The sequence below is a fragment of the Gymnogyps californianus genome, chromosome 6 (genome assembly GCF_018139145.2).
Source record: "Gymnogyps californianus isolate 813 chromosome 6, ASM1813914v2, whole genome shotgun sequence".
NCBI lineage: Eukaryota > Metazoa > Chordata > Aves > Accipitriformes > Cathartidae > Gymnogyps > Gymnogyps californianus.
The window spans coordinates 16,733,161-16,758,215 of record NC_059476.1 but is presented as its reverse complement, the minus strand read 5'-3'; the positions used below and the strand labels follow the sequence as shown (position 1 = coordinate 16,758,215).

The 25,055-nt window shown below is 47.5% G+C and overlaps 1 protein-coding gene across 1 annotated transcript in view; it reads left to right on the top strand.

Annotated features, from left to right (window-relative positions):
- Positions 1-25,055, top strand: part of HPSE2 (heparanase 2 (inactive)) — a 112,602-nt gene that overhangs the window by 7,802 nt on the left and 79,745 nt on the right. Inside the window, exon 3 of the mRNA XM_050898905.1 lies at positions 5,642-5,803. Coding sequence (XP_050754862.1) covers positions 5,642-5,803 — 162 coding nt within the window. The remainder of the gene's footprint in view (positions 1-5,641; positions 5,804-25,055) is intronic.

The window sequence follows — 25,055 nt, the reverse complement described above, 5'->3', positions numbered from 1 at the left end:
TCCTCAGAAATTAAAAAAAAAAAAAAAAAAGGCTGTAGAAATCACCTTACACAAGATGAGGGAGATAGTGCCTATGCAGGAGATACTTCCAAAGATTGCCTGTTTATCTCCATTTTTTTCTTTTTAAATTTCAAACAGTTTTGCTAGAATCATGCACAAAAATAGTTTTAATAACTGCAGGAAATGGCACAATCAAACAATTAGATCCTGATTTCTTAGCTATTTGCTGGTATATGGGTGAGACGAAAGATTTCTATGGTTATATGTTTGATTGTTTATAATAAGCATCCTAAATTCTCTAAAAAGCATTACATATTTTTGCTAGTTCCACTCTTCTTTCTGTGCTACAACTTCTTCTTATGAATTAAAAGTGATTCATGCAAAGTTACATGCATGAGGGAAATGCGTGTAACTTTTCGTATACAACTATGGGTTTTAAATAAGCAGTTGCCATTCAAGGAAAATGTTTTGAATTTATTATGGATTGATCTCTGAATACATTTAGGGAAGTAAAAAGTTAATCCAGTGTTAGGAATATTAGAAAAGAATTGGAGAAACTCATTGGGAGCATTCTTATTCTATAAGCAAACTAGGTGATGACGTACTAATCAGTGTAAAGAATATGTATGTATAGAATAGGGTGATGGAAGTGATCAAAGTCACAGCTTTCAGTCATAGAGATTAGGGTTTTTTCAGCTTGGAAAAAATGACTGAGAATATGATGAATGCTGTGAAGTCAGTAGCACACAGAGAAGAAAATTTGGGAATGATGATTTCCTTGTTTTCATGACACAAGAAATAGGGATCATCCAGTGGAATGATTACATATAAAACAAACAAATATGTTTTTTTAATATATAGTGAGAAATAACATGTGGAACTCGTTGTCAGGGAAATTTTCCCAACTAAAAGAAAGGAATGATACTAATGTGTCAGAAATTTGCCTGTTGAAGACAGGCATGATGAGGATGCAGTTTCTGGCTTGAGAAATCTTCAGGCTTTCTAAATAGCAGTTGTGTTCCCAATTTCACAGTCACTGGGCATTTTATAATAATTTCAGCAGACAAATACGGTTTTTAAAGCATTTCAAAATGTGTTGATTTAAAAAGTAGGTATTTTACAAGTTTGGTAACCTGCAATTCATAAGACTTTCGCCTGGTGACCCATTAAACATCTATTTAACTTCTGCACTAACACCATTTTCTAATATTCCAATTTTTTAGTAAGAACATTCAGTTTTTGTTAACATAAAATAGTTTGTTTTTTTCCTTTTAAATACACTTTTTAAGGCTGGAAAGCTGAAGCAAACAGTCCCATTAGGAGGATGGGCAAACTCAGCTTGTTCTGGTGCCACGGCAGTGGTGACTGTGGCTTTTGCTGGAGTGGCGATGGCTGTGGGCAGTGCTCACTTTCACACACACACGGAAAGATGAGTTACTTCTCTTCACCCTTCCGTCACGCATCCCTTTGACCATAACCATATCCCTCTGCCCTGTCCACATAAACCGGGATCTGTGCCCTCTTCCTCCCGTCTTCCAGCTGATCAGCTGCAATAGCCCGTGTCTGCTCTGTGACTCCAGTGACTCCTGGAAGGGCATTGCCTGTGGGCAGATGGTGGCATGAGCCATGGGACAGGCACTCGCACGCAGGCCACGCTGATGCCGTGTAAATTCCCATGTGCAGCAGCTCACTCTGTGGGTCAGGGAAACCCTCCCCAGCAGGCAGCTGGGAGCTGTCTCCGTGTGCTGTGTGCCATCCTGGAGGTTTCACAGCTTGGGAGCGCTCTGGCCTGGTACTTGTATGGTGGGAAATGGTTAGTGCAACCCCGTGGTGCAGGTGACTCGCAGAAAGGGAGTGCTAGAGCTCAGCGAGTCCTGGGATGCCCTGGGATGGGCATCTTGCCCTGGGATGGGATTGCTGTGCTTGTGTCGCTCCTGAGGGATATTTTCTAACTTGTTCTTCAAAATTTCCGTTGGTAGATTTGGTGACCTCCATAGGCGGCATGCGTGTAAGCTCTGGAGATCTGCAAATCCCAAGGCGGGACAGAGAAACGTGCAGGCGCTCGGAAAAAAAACAGCCTTTGCAAAGCAGCATCCTCCATCCAGGGCTCGCAGCCCGGCGAGGGGGGAGCTCTTGCAGGAGCCCGGCACCTCAGCCGCTCCCGGCGGGTGGGACACAGGCGGGGGCAGGGGCCGAGGCTGGCCCCGAGGCGGGTGCCCCCCCCCCCCCCCCCCCCGCCGCCCCGCCGCCGGCCTTTCCCCTCCGTGCGCCGGTGTCTCCCGCCAGCCGCAGCTCACCTGACCGCCACACGGGTGTGCTCCCGCCATACCGCACGGCGGCTGCCGGACCCGGCACCGCGGCTACCGGCGCCGCGGGACCCGCGCTGCCGCCGGGCCGCCCCGGAGCGCCGCGCCGCGCCGCCGGGGGTCCGCCCGGCCGTGCCGCCGCCGCCGCCGCGGGAGGCTGAGCTGGCCAGGGTACTGACCCGGCCCGGCTCGGCCCGGCCCGGCCCGGCCCCGGCCCCGGCCCCTCTCGGGGCAGAGCTCGCGGTCTGCCGTCTTTGGAAACCATTTGGCATCCTCTGGGGCTCCCACATCTGGAGTTCTTCTTTCGCACTTCTGGCAAGAGCTGCTTGGTTTCGTGTTGTGCTGGGTAGCTTATTTCTATTTTTTTTTCATCGACGTTCGGGAAGGCAGCGAGTGTCCTTCTCCTGGAGCTCCCGCTCGGGGGCTGCCCTGTCCAGCGCCTCCTGGGGTACCCTCCTCCTTGCGCTCCTTGTGTCTTTCTCTTTTCTGTCTCGTCCTTCAAGATTTGAGGGCTGCGGGCTCCTTGCTGGCTGTTTCCCCTGGGTTGCTCTTGCTGAGATTTCCCCTGAGCATCCAGAAGCTGCGGCCCGCCACCCCTCTTCCCTCGGTGCTGCCAGTTCAGAAGAGTAGTGCGGAGGTGCCCTTGCCTCCTCCCCTGCACCGAGTACAGCCTGGTGGGGTCTGGATGACCAGGCACTGAGTTCTTTGGGGAGCTCCATATCCCAGACATCTGCCCACTGTTTAAGCTGGAACTGTAATGAATGTGGGGTCCACCTCCATTTTTAGGTCTTGGGCAAGTTTCTTGGGTCCTTCATCAATCTGAGAAGCCAGGACCTCACATGTCTTGCCTCTGCTTTCTGAATGTCTGCAGTGCTAGCTCTCTGAGAACCCCATGAAGATGACTGCCAGAGAGTGCCCCCACTTTCTGTGCCCTGCACACCTTCTCCCAGACTCTCCCAGGGATTTGTCTGAATGTGACTTGCCTTCCTTGTGCTAATCCCTGTCACAGCAGCTCCATCACCTAAGGACAGGACTCCAAACACTGCTCCTGCTCCTCATGCCTGGGCCTGGTCCCCTGGGCCTGCCCTTTGTCCCCAGACCCTGCTGACAGTGCACACGGGGCCATCCCTTGCCCAGCTGTGTGTTTGCTGTGACCTGTGGTCCCTGAAGATGGAAGCAGGGGTGTTGTATAGGACCTGCTGCCGTGTCCCCTTGCACTCTCCAAGGTGCTGTCCTGGCCCCTGACTGGGAGGGCAGGGACCCTAGTCTCAGGCCAGTGGTTCCTCCACATGGGTCCACATCAGCCCTGATTTGGGTTTTAGGAGCCCTCCATCCTTTTTAGGAAACAAACTTGTTTTGACCCAGCCTGGACTCCCTTATAGCAGTTTGAAGAGAACTGGAGACAGTGTATTGACCATCTAGTTTCAAACCTCTCTGCCTCTCAGTCTTCTCCTCCTTCAGGGCCTCCTTGATGTGTTTTGCTCCATTTTGCCTTGGGGGTGGGGGGTGTACAGCTGTTGCATTCAGTTCTGTAGAAAAGGAAATCCATCATCCAGGAAGGTGAATGACTATTCGTGAGCTGCAGGTGACACCAGTAGCTGCAGTAATAGCCTTTCTGGTGTGGGTGAGTGATAAGGTTGTGTTTCTCAATCTTCAGTTCTCCAAATATCTCACACAACAGGGGTTCACAATTGTATCATTCACTAGTTGGGCAGGGTTTGGGTAGGCCCAAATCTTATTCAGTGTCTACCTAAGAGGTTGTGCACCAAAAGCACATGGTTGAGGGGTGTGTGCTCATTATCTGCAGAGGAACATTATTGCTTCCTCTTGCTCCATCTCATCTCTCCTCATTAAAGCCCCTGTGCTGGATGTGGAAATATTGAGCCGTATTTTCATGCTAGCTGGATGCTGCCCTATCTCCTCTCCTGAGCGTGCTAACTGTGGGTGGAGGAGAGAACTCGTGCCCCTAACCATAGACCACAAGTGCTTTAATGACATTACTGTTCTGAGCAGTCTTTTTTAGGCAGGCTTTAGAGAAGCTGTGTTAATCCCAAACTATGCAGTAAAGAGACAGAGCACAGCCTGGGCAAGACAAGTGTAGTGACTCTAGGATGAGGCTCGGAGACTGGAAGATAATGTGGCTTCCAGTCCTCCACCCCACCTTTGGAGGGGGTTCCCTGACAGCCCAAGACATAGCAGAGCTTTGAACCTAGGTTTGCTGAACCTGAGATTTGACACCTTGAAAGACAGGAGCATGACTATTGGAAACAACTTCGATGTTCCTTGATGTGCATAACGATAATGGAGCTGGAGAATGTATGTGGAGCAAGATGTGACTCTCCTCTGACAATAAGCTCCTTCAGAAACTTCTAGCTAGATGGGAATTAAACCAAGCAAAGCGCAACCTCGTCATGCAAACGGTGACCTCATGCAATGTAGTGGAAGAACTCCAACTTCCATCCTTCCTTATCAGCGCTGGCTGCCTAAGGTTTTGTAAGAATTAGACACAGCATATGGTGCCTGTGGATCTAAGCATGTTACAGAGTTTATTAAACTTGGAAAGGGACCTTGCAAGGACTAGTTTGCACCACTCCCCCCCTGTTTAGACTGGACACATCTTACTTGATTCTTGTTCTGCCTTGCTACCCCCATCTTTCGATTTCCCCTGCAGGTGAGTAGTTCTAGGAGAGGGAATATCATGTTCTTATTTCACAATATGACTTACAAAATGCTCATATGAAGAGAAAACAATTGTTAAATAATCCTCCTGCCTCCTGAATTGAATGTCAGGAGTTAGAAGGGTACAGAGACCTGTTCAAAGAGTCGTAAGCCATGCTGACCTAACTCTAGCTGTGATAGCTGCAGTGAGGATAAACAAGGCAAGAACAAGCCTTCTTCATCACCTCTTTGACAGGCAAGGGTAAATGGAAGCCAGGGGTCACCAGAACGGGATTTAGTCTTTTCTCATTATTTAACGTCAAACACACCAGTAAGTGGGTCGTAATATAAATGTTGGGAGACTTTTGCACTTCCCTGCAAGGGAGGGGTCATCATTGTAAGAGATCAACTGCTAGGCAGGTGAAGGATGGAAGGGGTGGTAGGTTGTGTGAGCATATTGAAGTCAATGACGTGAGCTTTCTGTGGGAGAAAAGTAGACTTGAGCACAGGAGGTTCACTGGATAGGTGGATCCAAGGGATTTGGACCCTTTTTTTGGGTTGCTCGTGCTGAGTGATGGTTGTGTGGCTGTCGTGTTGGCTGGTGCTGATCCAAGCATCTGGTGAAAATGAAAGCTGAGGTTTGGCCATCTCCCTTTTTTCTTTCCCTTTTGCTGTAGACATTGTTCGCAGCGACATTGCCCTGGATAAGCAGAAAGGCTGTAAGATCGCCCAGCATCCTGACATAATGTTGGAGCTACAGAGGGAAAAGGCAGCTCAGATGCACTTGGTTTTGTTAAAGGAGCAGTTTTCAAACACATACAGCAACCTCACATTAACAGGTAAGGCTGCAAGACCAGCTCTGGAGCCAGGAGCTGGGGCTAGTTCTTGCTAACTCACAGGTGTGTTAAAACCCTCGGGTGTTGCTTCACCTCTGTATGAATCAGCATCTCTGGCTGCCTCTGTTTCCTACCAAGCTTACAGGGTGCTGGGAGGGAAGGGACCTGCAGGAACTTGTGGTGGACTCGTAAGGCCTCTGCAGCTGGCACCTACGCAGACACTCCAGATTTGGTGCCCCTGGACAGAACGTTTTCTACGGTCTGACCTAAGCAGAATACCACGGCACGTGAAGTGCTGGAGAAATCTCCCTGCTAACTGTTCACGTTGATGGGGCTGCAGCAATTACTAAATTTGGAGTCCTTTAAGCTGCAGCTGATTTTTTTTTCTTTCCAGAGCATGCACTTTGCGTGAACCCAGTAAATATTAAAGAGCAAATATAAAGGGATAATGGCCCAGACAGAGATGAGAGGATACTCTTTTTCTGGCAACTGTTTGTATTATCCAGGGAACAGAATCTCAAAGGATGGAGGAGACTGCCACATTTTGGATACACATTTAATAGTGCTTGTAAAGGACTGATGTCGTCAGGCAGTGAGTGGGCAGAAGGATGGGATCCCAGCAGCCAGCAGTGTCCTTTCATAGCTGTTCTCCTTATCACTACAGCTGGATGAGCCACAGGCGATGGGAAGGAGGAAGAGACTAATAAATCAAACAAGATCCCCTTCTCCTCTTGCCGGGTCCCTTTCCTGTGAAAGGCAGGGAGGCATCTGATTTTTATGGGAGGGAGGGCCCTGTTCTCCGGCTGAGGAGGAGATGGCAAGCCCTGTGGTGGCCCTCCCCTGCTGCTGGACTGGGAGAGGCAAGCGGGTCCTGTGCAACCTCCCCCTCCTCTGCTGCCGTCTCTAATTCAATGTCCAGCCCCCGCCTTGAAGCCAGCGCGGGTCTGCATCCTTGCCAGTGCAGCAGTGAGCTCTGGCTCTCCTGGGGACGTCGGCTGTGCTGGACCTCTTGGGGACCCCACAGAGGTGGGATGGCGGTACCAGGGCTGGCAGAGGGCTCAGCCCAGGGGGCCGGTGGGCATCGGGGCCACGAGTGTGGCTGAATCGCATCATTTCTGAAAGCCCAGCATTTAAATGGGATCCTCAGAGCCGTTTCTCATTCTCTGTAACGTAATCCACTTGGCTGTTTATTCCCAGTACAACTGCTGGAATCAACATTGTCAGCTTTTCCCCTGACAACTTGCTTACTTTCCACTAAACAAACTTCCCTCGAGAAGAGAAGCTGCTCTCCCCTATCCTCCTTCCCTCGCTGCTTCAAAAGCTCTCCGGCATTGCTCACATTTTTTACAGAACCTGCAGAGCAGAGGTGCTACCTGGTTATCAGCTCAGCTCTTAGCCTCTCCAAGTGTGTTTACAGGATAGTTCAGAAGGTTTTAGCTCTAACTCTCCAGGGGGGAGAGAGCAATTTCACTGGAATATTATCCAAAGAACTATTTTAATGTCCTTTAACTCCCTTTGAATGTGAGCAGAGCAACTTCATAATTGTTATGAAGTTTAATCTTTTATTTCATAGACATAGTCTGAGAACATGGACTCTAGACAGCTAAGCATAATATTTAACTGGAACTCTACTAACTTGTGTAAATATTTCCCTTCTCCGTGATGGATCTGGTGTTTCGGGTGGGCAGAGGGGGTTGTACATCTGTTGCAGAAGGGCATTCCTTACCTTCAAAATTCAATCAGCCAGAGTTTGCTTGAGGACTTCTTTTTGTTCTGCACAGTGGTTTTGTACAGTGCTGTAGGGAGTCCCCGGGTCGTGAGGCGAGGTGCGGGAGCCAGGATCCAGACCTGGTTTAGAGAGGGACAGTGAAGGACTGAGTTTGCAGGGATGGAGTATCCGGGGGATCCCTGAGAACAGGGTTTCCTCCTGGAGGTCTGTATGCAGGAGTCACTTGGCCTCACGCAGTGCATGTACTGCAGATGACCCTCAGTACTCAGTGTCCTAGACTGGAGGAGTATTCAACCCCATGCCTCTGTGCAAGAGGGGCTTCTACTACTGCTAGTTCCTGCAGCATTTTAATTGTACCAAAGAAATGTAAATGGAATATCTTGCCCAAAGTCATGTGAGAAAAAAGGTGCTTTACAATGGGATAGCTACTCTAGGAGAGCGTGGGAGTAGGAATACCACCGTGAGGCATCTTTATTCCCATGCTACTACCACTACCACTGTAGTGATTTGGGTAAAAAGTCCCCTTCTCTTCCTCCTCCTCCCAGACGACATAGTTATATGAACAACTTGAAAGACTACAGATCAGGCCTCCCATGCTGCCTGCAAGGGTGGGCAAGTGATATTGTCATCAAACTTCCATGCAGTATCCTCATGGCTTTAAGAATGAAAGCTCTTAGAGTGCAGGGAGTGTGATTCTGCAGTCCCTGTGGCATCGATGTAAATCGGGGGCTTTTTCAAATCTATTCACCAGTTGCACATGGTTCCCAGTGTGCTCCTTATCTCAGCAATCAGGCAGGGTCGTGGTTTTGCACTGGGATTTAAGCTGCTCCCAGCAGCAGGTACCTCCAAGGTAAGAGGGTGTCTTAAAATGAAATGTGTTTTTTTGTGCTAAGACACAACTGAGACTGAGTGAAACCAGGCAGTCTTTCTGGCTCTCATTCCTCCAGGAACACATGTTAGACTCTGGCTTAGGCCACTTCGGTTTCTCTAGGCAAGTATGAGCTTTCCTCAGGTCCTGTCTGCAGGCTTTCTTTTGCATCTTGTATTTGCTTTCTGTACGTGATCCTTCTACGCTTACCGAACCTGCCTCACTGAGATGAGCGATAGCCTTTGATCTGTGACAGTACTATTTAAATGCTGTATAACATTTTGAGGCTTATTAATCTTTGCTGATTCCCCCTCGGTGCTCAGAGATAGGTATCTCGTTTCACAGATCAGCATCTCTGATGCTCTCGGGTGAGCCCATGGTAGAGCAGGGGGAGAGTGCACAGCATCACCTGCTCTCCTCTGGGAACCGGCTCTCTCAGCTCAGCCTGCAGTAGGATAGGGGAGGAGGAGGAGGAATCTTTCCCTAGAAAGACTTCTCTGCTCCTTCCCAGCTGCATTAGGCAGAGCAAGCGGTGATTCTTTTATGGCTTGTATCAGCTGGAGTAGAAGTTGCAATTGTCACAGCAGGCTCCCCTCCTTTGCAGGCCTCAAGAGAAATGTCCAGGTGACAGTAAGGTGATTTTGGAGCCCTGGAGCTGAGGGGCGAATGCACAGCGTTGGGCTGGCAGCAGGTGAGGGGTGAGGAACTGCCTGGGGCAGTGGAGACACAACATGCATGGCGGTTTTAGGGAGTGAGCTTGTGGGGACTGGGGCGGCAGCAGGCAGAGCCTTGATAGATTAAATCTGAATCCCTCCATCTGTGGTGCCAGTTTGGGCTGGGCTAATGTACTGCATTTGTGCTTTAAGAGACTGGACATCTGCAGGTTTCTGCGCTGTTATTAAGTAAAGCCTGTTAAGCCCAATGGAAGAGGGAATTGCTCAGGTCAATAGACGTATGTGAAAAACTGTCCCCTCCTGTATTTAGAAGAAGTGTTAAGTGTAACTGAGCTTCCCAAGATACAAGTACAAACCATAAACTTCCCTCTAGGAGTTCCTATCCCAAGGAAACAAAATAGTGCCCCACTTCTCATTCTGAACAGTGGAGAAACATCTCTTCTTTCTGCTCTACCTTCTGCCTGAAGCTACAATGCAGATTACTTCACTGCATCAAGAGACTGGTGATGACAGCTCTCCAGCCTGTCCTACCACACCACATCTGCACTGAAAAGCTGGTGAGGAGACTGCAGGGTGTGTGGTGGGAGCCCTCCATCCTGTCACATCATGCAACGCAGCCTCTAAAAGCAGCAGTTAAGGGAGGGGACCCTCCCCACAGGGTACATAATGCTCCCAGTTGACCCTCTGTGGTCCCACCCTGCTGAGGGTGTTAGCAGAGGGTCTCTTCCAGCTGCACTGAGAGAGACTTGAGGGGATTAAAATCAGATGGGAGCTGCTAGGAACAGAGCCGAGAGCTGCTGCAGTGCATTACACTGTCTGTGTCCAACATTGCAATCAGGTGTTTTACATTGGCATCCTGTTACCCATGTTAAGGTCATTAGATAACTTAACTCTGCCATAACAGCAGTTGTGAGCTCTGTGTGAGGCTTTTCTTGGAAAAGTCTGCTTCTGGAGATGTTAGCAGCCAGGCAGAGACCCTCTTCATCCAGGGTAAGTGGTATGGGGGTGTGAGGTGGTGGTGATGGAGGGCGCACACCAGCTTTTCCCAAGTGGGGATGCATAATGGTGGGATGAGTGAAGCAAAGCAGAGCGTGAGGGAGCAGAGCATATGTGTGGCTACTGCAGGGCAACCATGTGTGCGGTGGCACAGAGCAGGGATGGGGGCAGTGTGTCTGCGTGAAGAGCTTGCAAGTGAGAAGCTGCCCCACAGAAATATGTTTTTCTCCTCTCCCTTGAAGACAGCGAGAGCCACAGTTGTGCTTATTCCTTGGCAGGGAATCACACAGCTCAGGTCGAGCACCTGTGACATTTGTGTTTCCTGCACTTGTGAACCTCCCCCAGTGGTTTTGTGAGTCTTGCCGAATGCTGTGGCTCTTGGAGATGGTGGTCCTGGAGCAGGACATGTCTGTGGGGCCTGGGACCCGCCCCACGGGGTGCTGGGTCTGGAGGGGACCGTGGCTCAGAGGCTGCCCCCACGAGGGGTCTGTGCAGAGAGCAGGGCATGGGGCTGGGTGTGCTTTTGGTGCCTGTGTTGCTGGGCAGAAAGGCTGCTCTGCTTGTTTTTGCTGGAGTTTTCCCCAGATATATGGTTTTATCCCCAGTTACAGCTAACTCCATGGGGCTGGAGCAGGGGCCACCTTGTGAGATGGGACCTGGGAGGGTTGTTGCAGAGGTAAATGCAGTGTCCTTGCCTTTTTGGCAGCTTGTTTAGGATCAGCAGCCTAAATGCCCTGTGGTCGGCACAGCGGTGATAAGTATCATAACTGTTTTACTGGGTGCTGCATCAGGGTGGTCCGCACTGCGCTTGCTTTCCAGCTTTCCTTCAAGGAGAGTGCTCTCTGGGGCTGTGTAACAGGCCTGTGAGTGGCTTTTGGATCGGGCTGTCTGCCCTTCTGTCCATTGCAGCCCCTTACATTACACACATTATCCACAGCATTGTACAAAATAGATCTGAAAAGGACCTCAAGAGGGCATCTTCTAGCCTTTTCTGTGACAAATCAGCTGTACCTGGTTTCCGCTTGGGGAAAGGTGTATAAGGAGAGGCAATATCTTTTATGTGACCAGCTGATACAGTTGGAAAAACAGACAAACTTTGGGGGGCTAGAACCCTTTGTGGGGGCTGAAGAAGAAAAAGCAGCATTCAAAGATAAATACACAGTGAAAATAATTTCCCTAGGTTTGTCTCCTTGATTAGCACAACCGGGGTACTGGTGGAGAAGTCACGTCAGCAAGGGGAAGACAATAATATCATCAGCTCCTATGGGAAAGAGAGAGGGAGAGAGAATTGCTGTGAAACACTGGGGGGTTTCCTGGGAGGAAGGGACCAGAAAAATTGTAATATGTTGTTAAAACAATATCTGTACCGAGCCCATAGACCAGCAGAGTTGCCGGGTCCCTTTTGAGGATGGTTTGCAGGCATCTTCTGAGACCTCGGCATCAGAACCGAGGGGACAGTGCTGGAAAAAACAAACCGTGGAAAACAATCTCTTGTAACTGAGTATTTTTGTGCCATTATCAGTTGTTTATATGAGCTCATTCTGAAGCAAAGAGCCTGTTTGTTTTTACTACACGGCTTTCTGAGGGTGTTTGGTGCGTAGCTGAAATATATTGCGTTCCTGGGCATGTCTGCATAAAGCCAGCAGGTTGTTGGGGCTCAGCGGCCAGGCACCGGCATAGCCCAGGTTGTAGGGACATCACTATTAACTGATTCAAATGATGTGGCTTTATCCTTGTTCTTAAACCTCCTGTGATGGGAGTGATGTACCCTCCCTCAGCAATTGGCTCTAGGGCGTAATTATCTATATCATTATGGAGTTGGTGTTTTTAAAAACTCTTGCTTCAATTTAAGCCCACTACGGCATGTCCTCTCCCCATGGACATGGAGAGCAGCTTACAGCACTCCTTTCCTCTTTGCAGAAATCTTTTACATATTTGAGGCTTGTTATCATGTTTCCCCCAAGACTTCTGTTCTCTACACCGAACAACTGCCTTTCATTTGCTCTTTCCTCACGGCCATGTTATTTTCAAGTTGAATGACACATACGTGGTTGATTCTGCCTCTTGAGGTCCCTTTCAGCTCTCTCTAAAATTTTTTGTGGTTCTGTGTTTTGTTGGGGTCCCTTGGGCTCTCTCCACTTGGTCTGGGCTGTTTTTGAAGTATGTTGCCTTGAAATGAGCCTGGTATTGTAGCCGAGGCCTTTCTTGAATGAGAAGAGCAGCAGGGTTATTTCACGTGTCCCGTGCGTGACACTCCTGTCTGTATACCACTGCATAATCAAGGATTTTTTTGGTACAGTATTGCTTGTTCATGCCTGCGCTTTTGTGTACCATTTCCCAACCGGCTGTGCGTTCCCCATATGGAATTTCATCTAGACTCTATTTTCCTAATTTGCAAATTAAAATGTTATACGGAACTGGAGGTAAAGCCTTGCAAAAGTAAAGGTATATAACATCTGTTGCCTCTATCTCGCATGTGAGACCCTTTTGCTCTGTCAAAGAGAAGGCAGGTTGGCTTCATGTGGCAGGGCTATTGCTTCCAGCCTTTTCTTGCAGATGGATTGTTTGATGATTTTTCAAAATTTTTCCAGGAATTGAAGTTATGTTGACTGGCTTGCAATTTCCTTGAGTTTTCAACCTGTTGAATATAGCCACTATATTTGCCCTTTTCCAGTCTTTTGAAACCTTATTTGTCTTCCAGAAATTCCCAGAGATAGTTGCTGATGGACCTCAGCCTATTTGACAGCATCAAATTTCAGTAATCTTCATTCTGCTCATGTGCTACTATGGCTTACACTTCTACTCTGCTGCTTTTAATTGCATTAACTTTGTGGTCTTAGTTATCCTTTTTCATGAATTCTGACCCAACAAAAGCATTAAACATTTCAGCTTTGTCTCTGCAACTCTGAGTTGTTGGCTATTGTGAAATTGTGTCCCGATTTATACCTCTTTGCTTCCTGAGACAGCTGTGAGCCAAACCCCTGGGATCCCCTGCCTCCTCTTACCCTAATTAGTAGTTTTACAACTCGTTGTGCGCTGACGGCGTGTGTGTGAGAGAGGTCATGAAGGTGAATCTCTTTTTCAGGTGACACTCTCTAGTCTGTTAAGTAACACTTTGGCTTTCTCTTTATCTGATTTGGTTATTGCTTTTGTAACTGTGGGGAACGTGGCTTCTTATGATGTGTTCAGTAGTTATTAAATTCAATTTACTGTCCAATTTAACTAGCCTCACAAGAGAAGATATTTTATAAATTGTGTATCTTAAAATTAGCAATTATATGTACATTATAATATGTAATGTCATTACCAGAACCAACCAGTTCTGGGTGCCGTGTAGAGAATAAAGAAAACACATAAACCTAACAGAAAACAGATTTCAGTGGGAGGAGGGAGGGCTGACACGCACTAACAGCTTTGGAAGGGCTTGTGGCGTGTTCAGTGGCATAAACCAATCTATTAACCTTTTCTCCCTGCTCAGGAGGTGATGAACTCTTTGGTCTGTCTCTTCCCACTGATGTAGTTATCAAATGTCGTCTTGTTACTGCTGGTGATCCCTGCTGCGAGCAGTTTCTGTTGAACACTTGGCTCTTCCGCTCCGTCCCTCTCTCCTGGTGCCGTTCCTTTGTGCTCATCTGCATCAGCCTGATGGAGTTTCCATTTCTCCTTTGTGTGCTGCAAGCCATGGAGGAGCCTGTGATTTACCCTTATTGTACCCCCCACCCCAAGATAACTTGCATTCATTCCCTTATCTTGCTGCATATTTACAAAACGCCATCTTTCGTGAACTCCCTTTTCATTCTGCATGAAATCCCATTTGCCAACCCTCTGAGTTTACTGAAGCCTCTGTCCTTGCAAAGCACTGTTTTTACTCTGTCACTGTTTTCCCTTCTATTCCTAACAAGTATGAACACTCGTTTCAGGCTCCCTTGCCCATGGTGCTTTCCACCTTCGTGGTTTTTCCTGGTTTTTCTCTGTTGATGAGAATCAAACCTCGAGGAGCCTCCTTCCTAGTTTTGTTCCTGTCTCTTCTTTCACAGTTTTTTTTTTTTTTTTCTCGGTGCATTCCAGGAACTTGATGCAAGGCTGTGTCTGCTGTCTTCCTTTCCCAGCAAATGTGTGGGCAGTTAAAGGTCCTTAATTACCAGTGGGTTCTGTGTTTCAGATGCTCCCAATAAGCCTGTGCTTCTGATCTCCCTGATTTTGTAGCCTAAAGCAGACCCCCAGTGTGCCAGTGTCTGGGCTCCTTCCACTCTTACATTACACAGAAGTTTTATACCTGCCCTTTGTACTACTGAATTTCACCCCTTGCTTTTATGCTGGGCCCCAAGATCATCCAGACCTTCTTGTGTGATGTTTCTCATCCTCCACTGATGATAATTTTCCTCTTTGTCAGCATCGTGCTTAACTCTGACTTTCAACCCCTGGAGCTTGCTTTGCCTCTCACCATCAGGTTAGAAACCCCCTCTCCCCCCACGCTAATGTAACGCCTAGGAGCAGCAGTCGAATCTTGTGGATTTTCCTCTTTCATAAGCTGAATAGATTTGGCTCCTTAAGCTTCACTCTGCCAAAATCTCTTCGTAGCTTCTACTTTGTCCTGTGGCCATGCAGGACAGACTTTTCCACCCTGGAGATATGAGCTCTATGTTGTTTTCCCGTACATGTATTATCTTGTGCTTGGCTGAATTAAAGCACGCTTGGTTGGATGGTGGCCATTTAGCCATACAAATTGGATCACAGGGCAAACAGGGGCTGTTTTGTTCGTTACTTACTAACCTACGTTTGTGCTATCTGCAAGCTGCCTCTAAGGATCTTATATTTATCTAAATGATTGGTAAAAACACTGCATCCTGTGGGATGGGAAGCAGGCGATGGATAGGTTTTTGTCTCATCAGCCACTTCTATCCATCTAGTTATGCCAAATTATTTCTATTAGCGCAAGTTCTCAAATCAAGCTGTAACATCAATTAGACAGGACTTGATTCTGTACAACATATGTTGGCTGGTAATTAGCTGAGACATGAATATAATGAATTATTGGTAGATTCTCATATTGGCTTTTAATTACTCTGTCTAGGTCTGCTGTCAGGCTGACTGGCTGTCAATCCATAGGTCAGCTAGTCCTGCCTAAGCGCCGGCATGGGGTTAGGGCTCTCCTACCCTTCTAGAATTACTTGGCATTCCAAGATTTATTAAAAATTAGCATCAATGGGTTAGAGCTCTCTTTAGTGCGCTCGGAGGTGCAAATTATCCAGGGTGGGTGATTTAAGTGTTTATCTAAAGCAGATGTTATCTGATACATCTCTTGGTCATTAGTAAAATGTGAAGCATATCATCGTCTTATGATGAGTTCATCGTCATATCTTTTTCCCAAATACAGAGCACATGTATTTATATTTTTGTAGTTACATTGGTAATTTTACCGTGTGCACAAAGTAATGGATCTGTGTCTCTGTTCACACTTCCCTTCTCTCCTCTATTTTTAAATTCCCACTATTAACTTGGCAAGGCGTGAATTTTTCCATCATGTTTTTTAAATACTTTATTAATTTTCTACACTTTGTAATTTGCAGTTGATTGCTATGTCTTTAGCTTTACAATCATGGCTTATATTGTTTTCTATTATTGCTGTCTATACCACTGCATAAGGATGGGTTTCCAGCCAAAATCCCATTCCAGCACGGTGGTGGAATATGCTAATTTTGGCCATCTAAACCACCTAAAAACAAAGCAAAGAAACTTTTTAATATTCCTTTGGATTCTTTTGTCCAGTATTTTCTGCCCAATAATTGAATCAGATGATTTTTCTCAGCCTGGAGAAGTTGAAGCACCTTGTGTATGTATTTCTGACTGGGATCACAGTCCCACTAGCTTTTCTCAAATGCAGGCTTTGAGAAGGCAGCTGCTGATGTGGACAGAGCAGGGAACTCTGTGTCTGGTGAGTTCTCTGCATTTTTTAAAAATTTCCTAGCAAATTGTGACATAGCAACAAATTTCACTGCAGTTGGAGGAGTATTGCCAACTTCAGCCACCATCCCTATGTATTTTCTCCCCATGAAAAATAACAGGAATGGTTATTTACATGCTGGTGGGAAGCTTGCAGCCGGGAATTGGGGATGTGTGTCTGTGGCATGCAGGATACATCTCTGACAGACCCATGCTTTGTGGCTGGGCTAACTCATGGAGAAAACAGAGGAGAGGGGAGAGGCGTGGTTGGTAAGCCTGGCTTGGCGGGGAGCGACGGGGATAATCTCTGCGGCTGGACCCTGGCTCCTGCCTGCCCCGCACTGCTCGGTGGGGGCACTACCTGCTGGTGGGAACGCGGTTTGGTTCCCAAGGCTTGTTCTCCGATTGCTCGCTCTAACCCCTTTTCCATCTGTCCGTTCACTTATTATTTACCGCTTTCTCTTGCTCTTTTCTTCATTAGCTGGTTCCCGATGCTTCTGGCTCAGGAAGGGGCTGTCTTATGCGGAACACGAGGGCAGCAGCAAATGCCTCTGTACTGCTTCTCTGCCAGCCCTCCTTGTCACGGGGACAGGAGCGTGTGGCATGCACAGTTAATTAAACTCTTTAACATTTTTTCCAAGTTGAGAAAAGGGTCAAAATCCTGGAAATAAGAGGTTCTCTAAGTCCCCCATGCAGTCCATGCTCTGCTTTTTCAGAGGCTTGTACTGGGGTTGGATATGCTGGGGTGGGAGAGTAATGTGAGAGCCTGTGGATATGCATGCTTTGTGCAACTAAAAGTGGTGTGGGGAAGAGCGAGGTTACAAGGTGTTCAAAAGAAATTTTGGATCTCTCTTTACTTCATTAAGTTTTATATTGGGTTGCTGTGCCAAGAGACATAATCATTGACTTTCTTAAAGAAATGAAAAACTCCATGAATTTAAATACTTTTTTCTGTTGAAAAGGTGGCAGAAGCAAAGGTTTTGTAGGAGAAACTGAAACCAGTTCAAATATAATTCTATTAACTAATTAGGGGAACCCTGGAAATGGGGCTGAGACTCACAAGCCTTTTTTCTTCTCTTTGCTGGGGCACTCCAAGAATCGGATCACCTGGGGAAAGCATGTTTAAGAAATACCAGATGGTCTCTGTGATGCTCCAGCTGTGGACAATCACTCCCAGCCAGGCAATCTGCCTTGCTGTCGAAGCCCTCTAAAACTGTGCTGCCCATTTGTCATGCTTCTCCAATTGCAGCGCTCTGGATAGCTTCTTTTTTCCTCGTCTGGCTCTTCCTTTCCAGTTTTTATCACCCACCCCCTCCATGAGCTAATGTAGTAACATCCCTTCATTGGCTATAAATCCATTGAAGAGCCATATATAAAATAATACTTTGTTAGGGAAGATTGGGAAACATCTGTTTTTTACCCGTAAGAGTCAGTCTCTACTTGTCTCATATGATGATGTGACTATTTATACATTTGTAAAGTAAAAAGAAGGAGAGAAAGATGGGAATCCTAGAAACAATTTGAGTGGAGCCTCTAAATGGAGGAAACTGGTTCAGCTCTGGGATTTATTTGGAGGCTAATGCTTGGGGGGGCACAGGCCAAGAAATTGCTTAAATGTTTGACAAAGTAACAGTTGTACCACCTGCAGAAGGTCCTTCTGGAGACCTTTTGGTCTTGTATAACTGTTCCTAGGTGCTCCCTGGCACATACTCACCCAGGAAAGCTGTGGGTCTAAACCATTACGTATTACCTGCTACATAGAACAGGAACCTGAGAACAATGACAGTCCTTAGATCAGTAGGAGGCTATAACCGTAGGGGTGTACATGCATAGCAGCAAAAGTATGTACCTATGGAGGCTTTGCATTTGGGTGGGTATGCCAGGGCGTGATGTCTGAGCCTGCTGGCGTGAGCTGCCTCTTGCCCAACCTGCTCAGCACTAGCGCCTTGCAGAGCTGTCTGCTGTTGCTCACACATATGGCACTTAACCTATGTCTCCATCCCCTTGAGGGATGAGGGTGTTGGTTTCTGTGGGTGTGTGCATGGGAGGGCTGGCTCCGGGTACTCCAAGGTAGCAGTGGTGCGAGAGCAGGATGCTGGGGGTGTGTTGTGCCTGCAATGGGGTGTGACATGAGAGCTTGGGGGGATATGGAGCCTCTGGGGTTGGTGTGGGAAGGCTGTCCCAAGGAGCCAGTCAGGCCTGGGATGCTTTGTTCATGCTGCTGGCACGAGCTGTGGAGTGAGATGCTCTGTCAGCCATGCTGAGGTTGCAAGGAACAAGTCTGTGTGAGGAGGATGCTTGAGAGTGAACAAGGGAGGATGCTGCGGGGGGTGAGCTGGGCGGGCAGGGAGGCTGCACCTCCAGAAGGCTGCCTGTGGTGCTGGGTACCTTGCATGACAGGCAGCTGCACTGCCAGTCTCTGAGCCCCTCAGCAGGTGAATATGGAAGAAGGAAAAGGAGATTTCCGTGCTTGTGTGCAGCTGGTGGCAGGGTTTGCCAGGTGGCCTGTGCCACAGCTGCTTTCTGTGCCCTGCGAGGCTGGCATACAGGAACAAAGTGTGAGAGCTGCTGCTGATGGATGCCATTCCACACAGCTCTCCTCCTTTCCTGGCCAGGTTCAGTGCCCTCAGCCTGCCCCGTTGCTGCACAAACATGAGATCCTGCTCTCAGTTCTCCTCTCCTCAGGGTTACAGGTTGCTATGTTGGTTTGGATCCAGCTCACCCATCTGAGGTGGGGAATGCCCCAGAGGGGACCTCTTTCCTCCCTCTGCCAGCCAGCCTTGCACATCCCACGTAGCCTCCACGATGGATGGCTTCCTGCTCTTCTCAGCCTGGCCAAAACCGAACTCCATGTGTGTCTCTCCTGCTGAGCCCACTCATGCCTTTCTGCAGGGCTGTTGTTGACAGCTGCGTCTTCCCCGCTGCCTCGTAACACGCTTGTGCTGCTCCCGCTCCCCTTCTCCCACACACTAGCTGCTGTGCTGCCATCCCCTCCTGCCGTGCAGGAGCTCAGTCTGTTCTGATGGTTATCTGCCCTCGCAGTAGCCTCGTGGCCCTTCTGCTTGGCTTTTGCAGCTTTTCCTCTTTCAAGCTCCTTCTCATTCTCCCTCCTGTGGTGCTATGGCAGCCTGTCTTGCTAATCGGACCTTGAGGCCTCTTTTCCCTCTGCCCAGTTCACTGCCCGGTTGGTGTTGAGCTATGCTCCAGCCCCCCCGGGCACCAGTAAAAGCTCCCAAAACCCTGCACAACACCCACCTCCACCTGGTGCAGCTCCCCTGTAATGCTAGTGACAAGTAAAAGGTTATTTTTAAATGGTAAGATATTAAATAGATGTTGCTGCTCTAACACCTGCTGTATCTTTGTCCCCTCTGTGCCAAAGCCTTCAGTTATCTTGCATGGCGTGTCAGGGGACCGGTGTAAAATCTGCTGCTCGGCTTTGGCAAGCTCCTGCGGCAGCAAGCCCCGTACAGCTCTGAGCTTGGAAGTGGCATCTGACAGTCTTACAGGTGAACAGACGTTCATGTGTTTTGATACTGGGTATAAATTTGGACTTTACAGGATTAAAGAGTATAGGCTAAATTTGAGGTGGAAGCAGATAATGACAGAGGAGTTAGAGATGTTGCAAATAGCTGGGTGGGCGCGAGCCACATGAGCAGAGCAGCAGCTGGGAGGACAGGCACAACCAGAGCCCTCTAAGGGTCAATGGGAAGTTCTGATGTTGGAAATGGTATTGGTGAGGCAGCGTTGGGCACCATGTCCAGTTCTCTTGTCCATTTTAACAGAGAAAAGATACTGTATAGTTGGAAAAGATTCAGAAAAGAGCAATAAATGTGACCAAATCCTGGAAATATGGAGCTATAGACAAGGTTTTAGTGAGATACATCTACTTAGAGAAAATTAAAAAAATAACTTAATCATAATGTAGAAGTACCAAGAAGGCGAAGAAAAAGTTCGGAGCAAATAGCTTGAAATCTTAGCAAAGAAAGGCACAAAGAGAAGCTATGATTTAAAGCCTAACGCAGGACAACCTTGGGCTAATAATGTGCAGATTTATAATGCTGAGAGTAAAAGTCAGAATGTTTCTACCTAGGCATGAGGGGGATTAACAGCCACTGTCAGCCTGAAAGCCAGATTCCTGCTGAAACTGTTTCAGACAGAAGTTATGGATTTTGTGTAGTAATTACTAGGTTAGATCCTCTAACCCCTATCAAGCAGGAAGCAAAACTATGTTATATTAATGGTCCTTTCCATCTTTATAATCTGAATGAATGTGTAACATGAGTGTTGTGCCTCCTAGAGAATAGGCGATGGCAGGAATTAACTGCTCCCTGAAACCAAACTGAATTTGTTAGCCTTTGCTAGTAACTTGGCCAAATGAACCTTTCACTCTGCTGGGAGCAAAGCTGAGCTTGGACTATGGGCTCCGGTTCTGTCCTGGTTAAGAGAGGAGTTGAACTTAGCCCCTGTCTAGGCCAGAACCTGCCTGGCCTCGGTGTGATGTGCATTGGTACTAGAAGAAAGATCAAGTTTAGGTCAGGGTTTTTTGGCCAGAGGTGGCTGAATGTAGGAAAGCTTAGCTGCTTATCCTTGCCATAACCACCCCAAGGGAGGAGCTGATGTGCTGACCAGGACAGCAGGGCAGCCTTTGCTCCCTGCCACCAAATCCTTCCCTGAAACAAGATCCAGAGACCAACCAGCTGAAATGCAAGAGCTTCCTCAGGAGGGACTTATGTTTGATACAGTAGTCTTTATTTTCCTGCTTTATTTTAAAGCTTGTTCATTCCCCCCCAAAAAGAGATTTAGCAGATATTTCATTGAATAAATGTAGTAGAGCTGCTTCTGAACTTTGGTGTCCAAAAGTTCATTTATGATCTTGCTGTATATAAATTCCCAGATCTAGGGTTTTGACACAGAAATAGTCTTCATTTGATAGAATGTTACGAATTCAAGTTTCAGAAATTATCCTCTTGAGCCATCTCCGTGGTGTTTGGCACCATGACAAGTCATTAGTCAATCCTGAAATAGTCATCAAGCAGAGAAACAGCTTATTTTATATACTGTTTCTTAGAGAGTTAAATATTTCCACATATTCAGGCTCTGATTGGAGTCTTGGATCCTTTCCAAATGTTCAACCTGTAAAGATATTTGAGAACCCCAGGACTTAGGCTCTTTCCAAAAAATGATAGATTTCACTTGAATTTTCACAAATGGAAAACCACAAGTCCCCATAGCTGCAAAGAAGCAGCTGTCGTACCAGGTATGGAGTATGAGAAAACACTTTCTAAAAGCTTCAGGGACTTCCCATTATCTGGAAGTTTTTAGTGCTCTTAAAATTTGCGAAGAAAACAGCTTTTTTTTTTTTTTTTTTCCGGCAGTGTTGCCTCAGATAATCGGCTGCACCTGTTTGGAAGCGGCGCTTCACGTTGTTCCCTTATACAGACCCTTGCACGTGTTTCTGTTAATTTTTCCTAGAAACCCAAGTGTCAACAAATCGGAGCCCCTGCATTGCAACTCTGTGCAAACTCCCAAATTGGTGTGTTTCTGAGCACTTTGCTGTGGAAAGTCTGTGGTCTGAGTGACTGAATCGACTTTGGAGTTTTGAAGTTGAAATCCTGGGGTGTGGGGTTACAGGCAAAAAGCTATTGAAGAAATCAATAGCTCCAAATCTAAAGTTCTGCTTTTTGTTGTTGTTGCTGCTCTTCTCTTCAAAATAAGAGGCAATTTTCCAATTCAGAAATTGGGATAGGTTTTGGTAATGGGCTTCCTTTGGGAAGGGTTAATTTTCGGTGTGATTCAGTGCAGACATGCATGATGAGAATTTGGGAAATGAGGAGTTAAGTCATGATGATGTAAATCATTGTTCCGCATTTAAAATAATAGTGCTCGGATAATTCTGATGTTGGGGCTTCTGCTTTTATTGGCTGAGAGGTTGCCAAAACATGTGTGTGTTGCTCTGAATTGGTAAATGATTCCTATTTATAGGACAGGTGTCTTCTGATGTCCTGAGTTCAGTCTGTTCTGTAATCTCAGATCCTGTTTCTGATCTACATTTAATAATGTGTGACAGAAGAAGATAGGAACCTTGCAGACCAAATCAGGCTAGGAATGTTTTGAATTTAGCTCTGCCCAGCTCTGTCCGCTTGTTATGCGGGGTATCTTCTCATAAGGGATTCGCCCTTCTAAAATTCATTTTTGGACTTATCTTTTCTTTCTGAAACACATTGTCTTTTGGCTTTTTTACGTGCAGCCCGAAGGCTGCTGAGTGTGCCAGCCTCCTTTCTTTGCACTGACTCAAGAGGAAAAACACTTTCTTACATATATTATTTTTTATGCAGCTGTTCTAATGCAGGAGCTGCAGTGAGGCAGGGCTACAGGGAGGGACGTGGTGGCAGGAGCAGAGTCGAGGTGTACGTGATGGCAGTCATGCAAATAAACCCTTGTGTTTCCACAAACATCTAAATTAAACCATGCTTTACAGGTATTGTTTTGGACTACGCAGTATCATTGAACAAAGGGTCGGATTAGTTGCAATTACTTATGCGACTGTCAAAATGACTCTTTCCCATTAACTTGCAGGCTGGTGGTAGAAATGAAGACAGACCCAGTTATTATGATGCTGATGCTTCTGCTCTGGTCATTATACTGCATTTTGAAAATAATTATTAAAAAAAAAAAAAAGCCCCCTCACAGCTTGAAATGAATGTGGAGCCAACGGAGGTGTTTGATAAGGGGGAAGCAAAAATATGACCAAGCTCCTCTTCTACAGAGGAGCGCAGGCCTTGGAGCTGGGTGTTCAAAAGAGGCGCAGGCTGTTGGGAGGAGGGAGAGAAATGCAGGTTCGCAGGCAGGGGAAGCTCTTGAGGTGCCCAATTCAAGGGAAGAGGTGCAGCTGCAATGCCAGGGACCGGGGTGGAGGGAGGAAGGAGTGGAGCTCCCTGACATGTCTGCTGCCCCATCACCCTCTGGTCCGGCCACCGCAGAGCTAGGGCCTGTCGTGGCATGTCTGGCCATTGTGTGGGATGGCAAAAGCACTGAGGAGTCCCAGGCGAGCATGCTGCTGCAGGGTGTGTCGGCAGAGTGGTTTGCGAGGAGCAGCTTGCTGTCAGCCGAGCACTGAGGATACCATCGTGCCAGAAAAGGAACTGGGTCTGGGGGGAGGTGGAGGGAGCCATGAGAACTGGATGGGAGGTTTGGCTCTTTTTCAAGCAGTTCCTGAAGCCAGATTAGTCCTCTTCGCCAGCTGGTGTGAGATGTTAGGTTTGTGTTATTTCTGGCAGCCCCACGGGGACTGGGAGTGACTCCATGCCTCTTGTTTCTCTGCGAGGACAGGATAGTCCAGAAGCAGCACAAGCTTTGCGTTTCTGCCCCCAAGAGAAGCAAGTGCTGGTTTGCCTTCAGGTAGAAGGTGTGAGGAGAAGGACCCAGGCTGCCATGCCTGTCTTTCACCTCTGATGCCGCCAGCTTCCTCTGCCTGGCTGCATCTCCTGGGCTAGCCTGCTTTTCACATGACCATCTGTCCAGGTTTCCCCAGACATGTACTCTTGTCTGTCACTGTCCAGCCAGATTTGGGGCATTCAAGTGTCTCCTGGCCTTGCATGCTGCTGTGCGTGCACAGAGACTCTGACTGGACTGCCCTGTGTCTGGGAAGCCCAGATGTGTCCGCAGATGCAGGAATTCTGACGGGCTGCCAAACGTCTGGAAATGTAGGATATGCCCACATGCATAGGAGCCTTGAGCTGCTGCTTGTCTGGAAATCAATGATACTTTTATGTGCAAGGGATTGGACACTCTTGGGGAGTTTTGGATGGGCCAACTGTACATGTGTTATGCAATTGCTGTTAGTGCACTTGAAGGAAATGCAAGGTCTCAAAGAGGAGTCAGTCTGTGTCTCCAAGCCTAGTACGTCCCCAGAGGTTTAGGATTAGGTTTGTTGCACATGCACAGACTGCTCCGTGCAAGCGTGCATGCTTCGGAAATCCCTGCCAGACTGTCCTGGTCCTTTACATTCCCTTCCTAGATGGGGGTATTTTCCATCAGGATCAGTAGGAAGGCCCTCTGTGTCATCGTCTTGCTTTGAGGCAAGACCTTGTATTTGTCCTGTGCCTAAAATTCCTTTTTCTGCCTGAGCTTTGTACTTCCTTGCTGGGCTCCTCCATCTCCTTTCTGCACAGGTCTGTGCAGCGATCTGTACCTTCCCATTCCTCTCTGCAGCAGAGGATGCAGGACATGGTGACTCTAACGTATGTCTGACAAGCTGCTCGCTTCCATTTGGGACATGGAAGGACTGTAACTTGAGCGTAAGCTGCTGTTTGCACTGTGGCTTTTCTGGACCAGGATCCCAGATTTTTGTGACAGGCTGGAGAAGGAAAAGGAGGAAGGATTAATAGCTTTCCCTCCTGGATCCAGGCAAAATGCAAGCAAATTAATCAGATTTTCTCTGTGGCACTTCTTTACTTCCCACTTACAGGGCCATGGTATTTGGTCCTCACTCTGGAAGTGAGTGAACCTGCTTTGCCATAGCTGCTGTCGTGTGTGATGTATGGTGGATGCCTCCCACCTTCCCGAGAGCTGTTGGGTGACATGCCCTGAGCGTGGCCGGTGCAGAAGCTGCCTCATTCCCTGAGCCCCTGTTCTAGGGTGACCAAACTCCCGATATATTCCCTTTTTCTTCTGGAAAACGGATTTATTCTGGCATTCACCCTTGTCCGCACGCTCCCCCTAGTGAATTCCAGGGTTAAAAAATCATGTAGGCTTTCCGTAAGAGCTGCCTCGCTTGTCGCTTAATGATTCCACCTCTGAACTGGGACCCTGCTGCTTCACTGGCTGCCTTGACAATATCTCATTTGTCTTTTCTTCTTTTATTTAGCTTTTCCTACATTTTTTGCACATTCTGTAGATTCTCCTGCATTCCAAGTGTCTTATATTTTCATGCCTCCTTTTATCTCTCTATTCATCTATCCCAGTATAGACAACAGAAATGCTAAGTCCACATAATCTGTAGAAAGCATGAACTGGGTTGTTAGACATTTTCCAAACATTACACTT